General features: G+C 32.9%; 1 protein-coding gene across 1 annotated transcript; it reads left to right on the top strand.

Moving 5' to 3' along the window:
• The first annotated feature begins 8,319 nt into the window (after positions 1 to 8,319).
• Positions 8,320 to 13,014, top strand: LOC107922300 (eukaryotic translation initiation factor 4B2). Its single transcript, XM_016852273.2, has 3 exons — positions 8,320 to 9,863; positions 11,707 to 12,114; positions 12,618 to 13,014. Exons 1-3 carry the CDS (start codon positions 8,716 to 8,718, stop codon positions 12,640 to 12,642), a joined length of 1,581 nt encoding a protein of 526 aa, XP_016707762.1. The 5' UTR covers positions 8,320 to 8,715; the 3' UTR covers positions 12,643 to 13,014.
• Positions 13,015 to 13,463: the final 449 nt, after the last annotated feature.

Genomic DNA, 13,463 nt, shown 5'->3' with positions numbered 1-13,463 from the left:
TGGCGCGGAGCGTACGGAGGCTGGTCGCGAAAGGCTTGGCTACGGCGCCTGGTCTGGTCCAGAAACTCTAGGGTTTTTGGAAGCTGTTTAGGGCTATTAGGGTTTGGGCTTATTGGGCCTGGTGTAATTGGGTTTAGTAGGTATTTGGGTTTGTTGATTTTGGGTTTGTAAAGACTGATGGACTGTTAATTTATTTATTTGGTTTAATAAAATGGGCCGGGAAAATTGGCCTATTACAATTTGTTAATAGGGCATTGGAATTTTTTTTAGGTGTTGGTGGTCTCGGGGCTGGTTTTGCATCAAAATCGTAATAGGAGTCCCTAAAAAGTAGAAAATTGAGTTTCGGCAAAATCTAAAAAAGTATTCTATCGACGCCACATGGGCATGTATCTGGCCGTGTGGTTGGCTGTGTGCGAGTCACAGCCATGTGTCTGACGAAGGTGTAGCGTGCGCAAGACACGTCCGTGTGATGGTGTTGGTGTGGTCATGTGAGCCACACAGGCTAGGCCAAGTAGGGCGTATGGGTTTTGGGTTAAGCCGTATGGGTGACACGGGCAAGGCCAATCCGAGCATATGGGCTCAGAATTCTAAAATTTTCCCTAGGGTCGCACGGATCATTCCGATCGACTATGAGTCTACCATAAGGTCGGTAAGAGCTAACCAAACCCTAAATTATGTTATCTATTTGCAAGCATGTTAAGCATGATATTTCTATATCTGTATACCGTATTTATGATTGGGGCGGGATTCGTTTATGTGGAGAAAGTGATTTGTACGACGACATTTCGCCTATATTCTGGCAGCCTGACTGCGTATCATCTGTTATGTGTCGTATTGGCACTATATAGTGCGTAGGGATGGGTGGGTGTTTTTAACCCTACATGGTGTGATGGGATGGTCAGAGTTGGTGTGTAAAGGATGGGGGTAGGATTCTGTATATCTACTATGCATATCTGATTCTGTTATCTGTATCTATAAAGGACTTAAGTCTGAAACTGAATTTGACTGTCTATGTGATTTCTGCATGTATAGCATGTCTATTTCTGTTGGATTACACACTGAGTTTATGAAAACTCACATCCGTTTGTCTGATTTGTTCATGTAATCCACAGACTTAGGTGGATCGGTGCAACGGAGTCTCACGGTAACCACAAGTTTGCAAACTGACTATAAATAATGGTTTTTATTTAGCTAATGATTATTTCTGGGAGTTTTGTAATTTATGGTCTCTCCGGACTGTTTGGTATATTTTAGTTTTGGATTTTTTATTTGATTATTTATTTGCGATGGTTGGCTAAAAACAAAAGTTTTTTTAAAATACGAACGGGATTTTAAAATATAATGTTTTTTATTACTTCCACTGTAAATTATGTTTTGGGCAAATGAATTGATTTAAAAATATTTTCAATAATAGCTATAAACGTATATGGGTTACAAAGTGATATCGAAATAACTCTGTTTCAAAATCCTTCTTTGTGACATTGTTAGATTCAGCCATAACATCTAAGTCGGGTTTAGGGTAATACATTTAGTGATATCAGGCCAGGTTGCAAAACTAGGGCTGTGATTTTTTGGGTTCCAAAATTGTGTTTTAAAAGAACATGTTTTCAAATAATTTAGATCACTTGTGGTACACTGAGTCTTCGGTGTCGATCCCATAAGTACTTCTGAACTTAGATAGAATTATCTGCAAACACTGTAGTTAGCATTTTCTGAAACTACACTAAGTTAGTTAGAGACTAAAACATCTAGAATAGTTCTAAACTTCTGATAATTTAAGCATAAAATATTTTCTAACCTCATGGATCTCATAAACAATATAAACTTGATAGAAAGAGTAGAAAGGAATAATAATTCAATAGTATAAATTTTAGGAGAAGCCTAATTTGTGCTGAATGTAATGCAGAATCCTCATAAAGTTTGATCAAATACACAAATCTAATTTCTTCCACAAAAGAAACTAACAAAAATTGAAATAAACCTAAAGCCTAAGAAGAGGAAAAGATAAAGACTAAATCTAAGAAGGAATGCGAAATATGACCCATCTACTTAACTAGGGCAAGTGGGAGACTATTGGGATCTAGTATCCTTAATGTGGTATTTTCATCTATATATACTTTTAATTTTCAAATAAATTGGTTTAATAAAATATACATTAGTTCATTAATATATTCGTATACTGTCTTCAATGATTTTTGTATGCAAAGAAAAAATGAAAATAAATATTGGCTCATTTATTACCTATTGTTTAACTAATATTGACTTATATTCGTGGTCGGATCGTAATACAAAAAGACAACTTATATTAGTAGATAATCTAAACACATCTTTAGTCTAATCGCAATTGAGCAAATCGATTGAGAGAAGAATATGACGTCTATCAAATCCAATTGAGGAGAGACATTGTCTAAGGTATCAAAGCAGATGACTCCTAGAATATAGATACATATATGTGACTGACAGGACTGGTAGTACATTGGACATGATCCAAGTAGATTAGATCCTAGATTTGTTTATGGATTCATTCATTTATGACGTCCATAGTGTGGAATAACTTAATCCTGAGTGGATGATGAACTATGTATGTGTGACTCATATACTTTGATGTAAATGAAAGCCTAAGTTTAAATAGATAAGGAACCGAAAGTTGGTGCATTGGGTAGACCACTTTTGCAATATGTAGCACCATTTCACAATAGTTGAATTAATAGCTCAAATATGGGGTAAATGGTATCCTTTCATTGGCTTTACATGATAGATGAAAAACAATATGGTCATGAGTAATTTGTCTTAGTGATAAATGATTTCGTTATTATTTATTAGTAATTGACTTTTCATGAAGGAAAATGTAATGCTTATAGAGAGATAAAATATGATGATAGATGAAGCATGAATTTATACAAAAGAGATTAAGGATATCCTATGAGGGTAGCACACTTATAATGAGGTCATTGGATGAGCAATCAATGAGTGGCTTTTGTAATGGTATATAACAAGGGAGATCTCAGTCATGATACGTTAATGGAATGGCTTCATAACTAAATAATGTTGTAATTAATAAGTGAAAAGTTGGAACATAATTATAAATTATTTGAGCCCTAATTATATATGTTCAATTGGTCCATTTGCTAGCTTGAGATAACTAGAAACATATTGCATTAGAACCAAATAATATAAAATAAATGAAAACAATGAAGTAAGAGAAATAGATCGCATGTATCATTATTCGTAGTGAATGCATTTTCTCACTAAGTACAAAAATGACTTAGAAATTAATTTAACGTTTTCAAACTATTATTTGATTAATTATAATTAAATAAATGAATTTTGAAATTGGAATTAAATTAAGTTATTATGGATTTGTTGAATAAGACAATTAAATATATTTTCTTATAGATTCTAATACGGTAAAGTTGCAATGACTTTAACAGAATTAGAATTGTGCTGGAAAAATAGTTTAATTGAAAAATTATTTAAATTAAATTATTTAAATTAAATAAATAATATTTTGGATAATAGAAAATAAATATTAGGTTAGATAAATAATACCGTTGGATTAAAGTTTAAGAAACTTATATAATTGGACCTAATATAAGAAAGTCCCAACTTGGCCTTATACCATGTAAGGGGCAACAAACCTTAATGTTCTACTAGGGGTGTCATCACCCCTTATACTATAGTTCTACTATAATACTATATTTTCTGTTAAAAATGTTATTATTTAATTAGACATTATTTAAACAGAACTCTTATACTTTTTCTCTATAAAGAGGAATAATCGGTTAAACATTATAGAAAACTTAATAGATGATGTTATTATGCCAAAAACTAGTGGAAATTTATTTTACAGAATAAATTCTATTTTTTGGGGAAAAAATGTGTCGTTACCGGATATAGAGAGAAAGTACCTTTCCTACTAAAAGTTAATTAAAAGTTTTCATTTTGTGGTTTGGTTTGTTTTGTTTAAGCATACACTCGAGACAATTCGTGGTTCAAGGATAGAGGTGCATGTTGTTTGGTTGAAAGTCAGGGTTGACTTAACTGCCTTGTATAAAGCTCAGGTACTATTTCAGTCAATAGGTTTATTACTCTAAATAACATAATAACTTTGTTTTAGAAAAATTGTAAACTTCCATTATACCTAAAGTGATTTTTTTTCTTAAATGATTTTTCCAACAGAGTGATGATGATGAGATCTCCCTTCATGAGGATGACGTCCTTATCTCTAAGGATATGCCCTATCTTGAGATTTGTTTTTCTAAGAGAGTGTATGACTCCTTGGGCGTGCCATTGGCTGCAAATATTATTATCTAATTAATACTTGTTCGATTGAAACTCTTTTTATTATTTCTATAAATAGAGACTGGGAGCTAGGTCATAACACGTCTCTCATACGTTGATATTCTGTCAAAATATAGAAATATTATTATTTTTCAAATAATTCTATCTTTTGACAACAATTCGCCTTTCGATTTCTAGCTCTTAAGTTTCACACTAAAAGTTTTCATTGATTTACATATAAAACCCACACTTTAGCAAATTGAGATCAAGGATAGTAGAAAAGATTGTATGGTAGAAAGTTGAGACCAATTTAGTCTGCCTTGTATAAAACACATGTACGATCCATGTAAATAGGTTTATTGCTATAAACATCAAATTTGGTCAATTTTGAAAGAAAATTTTTAAAATTCCGCTGTTTACTATTCCGTTATTTTCAAACCAAATTTTCCAACATTCCACTTACTTTAGAAGTTTTGAGGGAGTTCATTAAAGGAATGTTTCCAATAAAAATTGATTGTTCTTGCATATCCTTACTAGTTTTCCAAATTAATCCTGCGGATACATATAATTCAGAAGAATATGTGAGTGATTCATACACAACAACCCTTTCTTTTATCAACGATTCCACCGATTGATATGTTTCCACAAATAATTGAAATTCAATTTCTTGCTCTATATATTTAATTTTTGAAAACTTACAAAGTTCTTATATTAAGCCCCGATCCATGAACCCACAAAATCCTTCAAATTGTATTTGATTCAACCTAGGTATTGTCGACATTTACCCATTTTCATCCCCGAGCATTTTGAATTTCCCATTTCTCAAAAAAATCTCATTCTTTTCTCATTCTTTTTCGAATCCTACGAATCGATCTAATAATGATGGAATTGAATTTCTACTATGTTTACTGAATTACATGAAATTTTATCTATGAGGCTTTAGGAAGCAATCGATATGGGGCCTTTAAAATAAATGGGGATGGGCCATATAAAGTAGGCTTAGGGGTGCATATAGTCATTAAACAAGATACTACCCTACCTAAGCCCAATCATCAAGTTGTAGCGGTTGTGGAGGGGACTAAGAAGATGGTGTTGAATCAACTTGAATAGGTTGCAAGGAAAACTATGGCTTATCAAAATAAAAATAAGAACATTAGCATGAAAGAGATAGCCAAGGACGGGTTAAAAGAAAACAAGTAGAGTACATTAGCCCATCTAAGCCTCTACTTGCTGAATAGGTGGAATCTATTACCCAACAGCTCGATAAACAAAACCAACAAGCTTGGGCAGGTGTCAAAGATATTATGAAGGAGGACATTAGACAAATTACGTTGTTGAAAAAATAACTACTACAATTGAAGAAAATATGACCTTGGTAAAAAATGACAAGGATGGTTAGCTTTCGATGGAACTAGTGAATGTGGTGACTTTGATACCTATCCTTTTCTTTAATGTTGAAGATTGTGTTTCGGAATTGCCAAGGAGCAGCAAGTTCCAAGTTTAGTAAGGTTTAAAAAATGTTTGTTATGAAACACAAGTTGACTTTTCTGGCTCTACTAGAGACTTGGATCAATGGTTCTAAAGCAAATGAAATCAATTGGAAGACTAGTTATGATTTTTCCTTTTGAGTTGAGACAAGGGGATTTTTAGGTGATATTTGGTTATTATGGAAACCTAATGTGTAGGTTGATATTATGAATATTTCTCATCAATACGTGCACTCGAGGTGCAAAAAATTGGGTTCCAGAAAGTTCTTGAGAAGTTGACTTCTAAATTCCTATTAGACTTGGAACAACAACTAAAGACTGAGTTGAATGAGGTATTAGATGAAGAAGAAAGTATTTGGGATTTTTTTTTATGTTTTTGTATGATTTTTTAAACAAATTTTAATGAAATTACCATGTGGCATAAACTTAGCTTGCCACGTGACAAAGTTGACATACATCAAGTGTTTACATGAAAATTAATTTTTTAAGAACTTAATTGATTACTTATATTAAATTTGGTGTTTAATTGGATGTTGTTTTCGATTGATAGCTTAAGTAATTATTGAATTATTTTATAGAGAGAATTCATTATATGATCTTAGTAGGATATCACAATAATGTTCTCTCCTGTTATGTGATACAAATTTCATTTCAAAACAATAATAATTACATAAAAAACTTGAGAGTGTTTTATTAATTAAAAACAATACATAACACAATTTAATAGAAAATTATTGACATTTTGTTCAAAAATATTTTAAATATATAATTTTAATTGAATAAAATATTTTCATATTTTTAATTTATTTGGTTTTCAAATTAAATAAATATTTTAAATATGTTCATTAATTAAGTTTTAATTGAAATTTTATATTTAATATTATTAATACATTTGGTTTTCATTTAATTAAATAAAATTAATATTTTAATACTTTTAAATATATAATTTTATTTATCCAATCAAAATAAAAAAAACCAGAATCTAAATAGAATGCAAATATTAATAACTTTCAACAATAAATGTTTAAAAGAACTTAAATGAAAAATATATAAAAATAGGTATAATTGAAAACCAAAATAAAATTTAAATATCAAATTTCTGTTAAATTAGACAAATCATCTATATTTTTTTTTGAAAGCTAAATCACTTAATTTCGTTTAATGGAAATTTTTTAAAATATATTTCATCAAATTTTTTTACATGAGGGATAAGTGGTAAAATTTGGTTTGTTAAATGGATAAAAAATAAATTTTATACTTAAATTTCAGGCATTCACATGGCAAAAAATTAGGTTATCCACATTAATTGAAAGTCTAAAACCTTGTAATATATACATGGGTGAAGCAAATTTTTTTTAAGGCGGAATTAAATTGTATACTTTTACAATAGTAAAAATGTAATTTCATCATTTTAATAGTTTATTTCTTTATACATTTTAAAAAATTAAATCAAAATTTTATAATTTTGAGAGAGTTAAAATATAATTTTACGATTACTAATTTAAAATTTTATCATTTATAAAAGGGTGTAAATAAAAGATTCATTTTAGAAGAACTGTGCCCTGCATACCCCTAACTTTACCATTGACTATATATTTTATGTGATATATTAATAAAAAGTAAAATTATCATTGATATTAAACTAAATTAAAACTCCCATTATGTTTTTCCAAAAAAATTGCATTATATAAAATAAATAAATAAAATTAACCTATGCAATAGTATATAGGGAAATGTAATAAAAGATATTAATATATACCCTAAAAACTATTAATATATAATAAATCAATATAAGTATCCTGTTATATATATTTTTCCTTAAGGGGACATAATATATATTATTTTACATAATATAATTTTTTACTTCTAAACTTGAAAATTAGGTTTGGTTTGGTACTTATTATTTTTTTGTTTTACGTTAGTATTTGGTCCGTTTATTAAACTTGAAAATTATAAAAATTTAATGATGTGACACTTTAAAATTGTTACTTGAAAATTAAAAAAAATTATATAAAATTTTAAGTGATGTTTTGATATAATCTCAAAGTGTTACATTTAATGTTTTAATATTTAGATAGGTGGTTGAACAGGTCAAACCATTGATACTTGATTCAACCACTTTTGACATTTAACGATCAGGCCAAAAATAATTAATTAAATAATTAAACATTCATAAAAAAATATTTACATTATTTACATTTTATATATTTTTCTATATTTTTACATTTTTTAATTTTAAAAAAATTATATATATTTAATTAAAAATGGTGCATGGCACATATTCATTGGTTGACTACATCATTTAAAAATGATTTAAGTATTAAAATGAATAAAAAATTAGATAATAAAGTTAGAAAATAAGATAGATTAAATCTTGAATTAAACCGTTAATTTATATCCAAATAAAGAATTAATTACCTTACTCTTTTCTCCCCAAAGTTTTGAGTAAAATTTAAGTAAAAAAGAAGAACTAAGGAATCAGAGAAAAGACAAGATTCTCAACACCATCCCACCGTCCATAATTCAGAAGTCAAATACCTGAATCTTAGATATAGGTACACCTAATAATTATTTCCATTTCCCAATAATTCTTCACCTGTAATCTCTTATTGGACCGTGCATTTCACTTCCCTTCTTGCGCGTCCCTCTAGCTTCTAGAAACGCATTGGGATGTGGCATATTTTTTTCTTACATAAAAGATGGAAATAATAATAGGAATAAAGCGTAACGACTAACGACATAAATATAAATAAATAACTGCACCCGACTCTAAATTTCTTAGTGTACAGTCGGAGCTCCGGATTCATTAACGGAGCCCTAGCTTAATTATTTCATTTTCCCTCTCTTTTAGATCTCTGTCCCATTTTTTTTCTTTGCTTTTTCCCAGATCTCATAGAAAACAAAAATATCACAAACAGAAAGGGAAATAATATAATCTTTTTCGAAAATGTCGAAACCCTGGGGTGGCATCGGCGCGTGGGCCGCCGAGGCCGAGCGAGAAGAAGCGGAGGAACGAGCAGCTGCCGAAGCCGCAGCCACTGCGGCAGCTGGTGCGCCCACGGCTGAATCTCAGAGTTTCCCTAGCCTAAAAGAAGCCGTTAGCGCGAAACCCAAGAAGAAGAAAATGACTCTCTCGGAGTTTAACATGGGGACTTACTCGTCATCCGGCGGGGGTGGACTTGGCAGTGCTAGGGTAACGGAAAACAATAAGCTGACACCCGAAGAGATGATGCTCCTCCCTACCCGACCCAAAGAACGTTCCACCGAGGAATTGCAGTTTGGCCAGCTCGGAGGTGGGTTTTCGTCCTACGGGAGGTCGGGTCCACCTGCGGGTCGGGTTATGCGTGACCGTGAAGACAGCGATGGATCGTGGGGCTTCGGAAGGAGGCAGCAGGGGGGGTTTAATGAAGAACGGCGGGGTCCGCCTTCTAGGGTTTCTGATTACGATCAACCGTCGCGTGCAGATGAGGTGGACAATTGGGCAATTGCAAAAAAAGCAAGTCCTTCACTGGATTCGGGCAGGCAAAATCGATACGGTGGGCTTGGAACTGGAGGAGGTGGTGGATTCTCTAAGGCCGATGAGGCTGATAATTGGACGGCTCTAAAACGGTCAATTCCATCTCGATCTTCGACATTTGGTTCAGGTTTCCGTGACTCGGGACCAGAGCCTGATAGATGGTCCCGAGGTGGGGGTGGAGGTGGAATCAGAGAGGAAAGGCCTAGATTAGTTTTGGATCCACTGCGAGGGGATGTGAATGAGCTTGTGGTTAAGACAAATAAGTCGAATCCTTTTGGGGCAGCGAGGCCCAGGGAAGAGGTGCTAGCGGAGAAAGGATTGGATTGGAAGAAGCTGGACTCTGAAATTGAGGCAAAGAAGGAAACTAGTAGGCCTACCAGCGCCCACTCCAGCAGGCCATCGAGTGCACAATCTAGCAGGTCCGAAGGTCCCCTGCAGCAAGCGATTGAAAATGTGGTCAAGCCGAGGCCTAAGGTCAATCCGTTTGGTGATGCTAAGCCTAGAGAAGTTTTGCTGGAAGGGCGAGGTCAGGACTGGCGGAAGATTGATCTTGAATTAGACCGTCGCAGGATAGACAGGTTCCATTTCATTTCTTTAATTATTTTGTTCATAATTTATTGCAAAATGGCCATAGTTGGACTTTTCCTGGATTGATGTTGATCTGTTTTCTCTAATGTTGTTGTTAATGATGGTTTCAAAGTGCTTAGCGTATTTGCTTCAATAAATTGCCTTGGCAGTTAGCACATTGCCGTCATTACTGATTGTTTTATACTCAATAATCAGTGGGTATATTATGTTGTCAGTAAGCAGTCCTTTATTGCTAACACATTTAAGTTGACGTACGACAGTTAAAATATCATATGATGAATTATATTTGATTGTTTTGGTGGTTGCTCTATTTTTTCTTGAACCTCTGAATAATTGCGTTCATGTTAAGATTGTTTTCTTGAACTAAATGTGGCATGTGAATTTTTCCAATATCATAATTGTTTTCTTGAACTAAATGTGGCATGTGAATTTTTCCAATATCAGAACATTCCTCTGACTGCTTCCTTCCAGTAGTTTGTGCAATGCATGTATTCAGATGTTTTAGGGTCTGTGGTTTTTTTTCCTTTGTTTCTGGGGCGGGGGGCAGATGAGTTCTATCTTTATCATACAGAACATAATTGATCTGTTCAGTATGTGAGAAAGGTGGTTTAGTGGCAAACAACAGAATTAACCAAACAATTTTTTTTTTTTTGATTGACTGGATCATTTTTTTGAAGTTCATAGAATAGCTGAGTACTTGATGTTGGAGCATAGGGCTCCATCTTAGAGACTAAATTTCAATTATGAGTTCCGAACAGATGTTTGGCTTCTAGATCAAGCTTTTAGCGTTTTCATGCATTAAATTCAGATGTATTGTTGTATGCTAAAAATTGTTCACTGATGAATACACAACTAGCCGAATTGTGACTTAAATTATTTTCTTGGTTATATTACCATAAGCGTTGGGGCTTGTTGAATAAGAAGCTTTTTTTTTTCTTTTTTGGGGGTTGGGGGAGTGAAATATGTTTTTCTTTCCGTTTTTGGCCCAGGGGGTTCTTCTTTCTATTTTCTTTTTTCTTGACAGCTAAGCTTTAGTTCTATGCATATTCCTAAATTTACATCCATGTACTAAATTGAAAGTGCTAAAATTCAGTGTTGCTGTTGGTTTGTTATCATTGCCACTTGTTGCCTTCTGGTGCAGGAAGTCAACAAAGTTTTATTATCCTTAGTACTGTTCAGAAGTTGTTTATGTACTGAAATACTGAAATTGCTCTGAGATTAATGTGGAGCACAAAGTAACATATGCACTGGTAGTTCACATAGCTGAGAGTTATTACCTTTAAATTTGTTCTTTTTTGGTCCAAGTTTATATGGCATGATGATATTACTACACTTTCTAACATCAAAGCTTTTTTGCTCGGATGCTGGTAGGCTTCTACTCTTCTTTATGGTTCTTGAATTGCATTGTTTTAGTTCAAATTCTTTTCTTTTTTTTTTGTCCATAATGCTTTTATGTGCTTGTTTTTAAATCATTATGTGATATTTCAAGTGTTTTACTCGGTTTTATTTCCTCTTTGAGTTACCTTAATGATGTTTCATCTTTCATTCTTCTTCCAGTTTATTAATGCAAATGGTTGTAAGCTGCTGCTTCTTTATCAATTTCCCTTGTGATTTTCCATTTTTCTATGGTAACAGAATGCTTTGTTGTATCGATGTGATTGGTTGTGATTTCCTGTCCAAGGCTGTCATTTAGATGGTTTCAGATGCCTCATTTCATATATGGGCTTGCTTGTCATTGTGGGTCAATTCCATTTTGTTCCTCTTGTTTGCAAGCAACTGTTGAATATATTGCCCAGACCATTATGTACATTTCTAATTAGTAAAATGTTTCAGGCCAGAAACAGAAGAGGAAAAGATATTGAAAGAAGAAATAGATAATTTAAAGAAGGAGCTTGAGAAAGATTTGACCCCAAATTCGGAATCTGGGGACCAACACTCTTTACATGAAAGGCTTCTTCACAAGGAAAGGGAATTAGAGATGCTGATCTTAGATTTGGAAAACAAAGCTAGATTTGGGCAGAAAGTTGTTGAAAGGCCTGGTTCTGGAGCTGGAAGGACTGGCAGCTTCACGGATAGACCTCCTTCTCAATCTGGATCCATTGATGGCTCTAGAAGTGTGGAGTTCATGGATAGGCCCAGATCTCGTGGTACTGCTGATGCATGGACAAGGCCAGGTGATGACCGAAGAGGATTTCAAGCTGGCAGGGATAGAGGATTTGTAGGAAACAGAGATATGGACAGGTAAGGGTATAAATCTTAGCAGTTTAATCTCTCCTCCCTTTCCTGCTCTTTCTTTATCCAGTCTTCATGGAAAACTTGGCCTCCTTATCTGAGTTTCCTTGTTTTTGTTTCTTTCTTTTTTTCCTGCCCCTCCTGTTATATATATACACACACAGAAACACATATATATTCAGGAGAATTTAAGTTTAAGGTCCTTTTTCATGCAGATGTGAAGCTGTTTTTTTTTTTTTTTGATGAAATAGAAGAAGACTAGCAAATTTATTTCATAAGGTTTGAAAGACACATTTTTTTTTTGTCCCTGTCTAAAAACTGATGCATCTTAATGAGATGAAGTATTTACAGTTGCTTTCATTCAGTCCTGCGTCATGATTTTGTATGTTATCTTTTGAGTTGTCTAACTAAATACTGGCATTTTGCAGTTCTGTGATGGCATTTGTGATGCTCTTTTGCACATCTGCTCATAGAAATCAGGCTGATGAAATTATGTTTTTTTAATATGGCAGGCCAAGGTCAAGGGAGAGATGGTGAACCGCCATTGTCATTGTTTTGTTCAACTCTGACAACATGGACCAATAATATTTTGTCACCTCTCTTCTTTTCCTACTGTTCTTTTGCTCTGGTAAAGTGGAGCAAAGGATTCTTGGAAACAGGGAGCTATGCGTTAAATCTTCATACCATATGTAATATGGCCACTCAGCCCGTCATTCTTTTTATTTTTAATTTCTAAAGCAAGGAGCCTGTATTTGGTAGGACTCAAATTTTGTTTAAGAAACAATGTGGGATTCACCAGTTTATTTTTAATATTCCATTGGAATGTTATAGAGATAATGTAGTGTAGAGGTTGGTGAATTTCGTTCGGGTGGTTTTGGTGTGACATGATTGAGATGGATCCTTTCTTAATACTTTTCTAGTATTAGTTTAACTGATTTATACTTATTTACAGTTACTCAAAATAATGAAATGCTACATTCTCTGCTTTCCAAATCACAATTAAACCAAACATGGACTTCAGCTTGATTTGTACAATTTTGGTGTTCCCCTCTCATCTTTCCGTATCCACTTTAATACATTTCATTATATTTTGAATAAAATCAAAATTGATTTAGGCAATAAAAAAATTACACTTTTTGAAAATTAGAAATTCACCAATTAGAAGTTGTTGACATTTATTGTATTTAAATATTGCAGAGTCGAGCATTATTATCTTAATGTGCAATTCAAAATAAATTTGGACATTTATTTCTCTAGATGTATTTTAGATGTAACTTTTTAAATTATAAAAATGTATACAAAAATCTATTACAACTTGTAAAATATTATAAAAATTATAAATAAAAGGAAATAAAAAT

Source organism: Gossypium hirsutum, chromosome D01 (genome assembly GCF_007990345.1).
Source record: "Gossypium hirsutum isolate 1008001.06 chromosome D01, Gossypium_hirsutum_v2.1, whole genome shotgun sequence".
Classification (NCBI taxonomy): Eukaryota; Viridiplantae; Streptophyta; class Magnoliopsida; order Malvales; family Malvaceae; genus Gossypium; species Gossypium hirsutum.
Note: the sequence above shows the minus strand (reverse complement) of the source record. Positions and strands in the feature narration are given on the sequence as shown.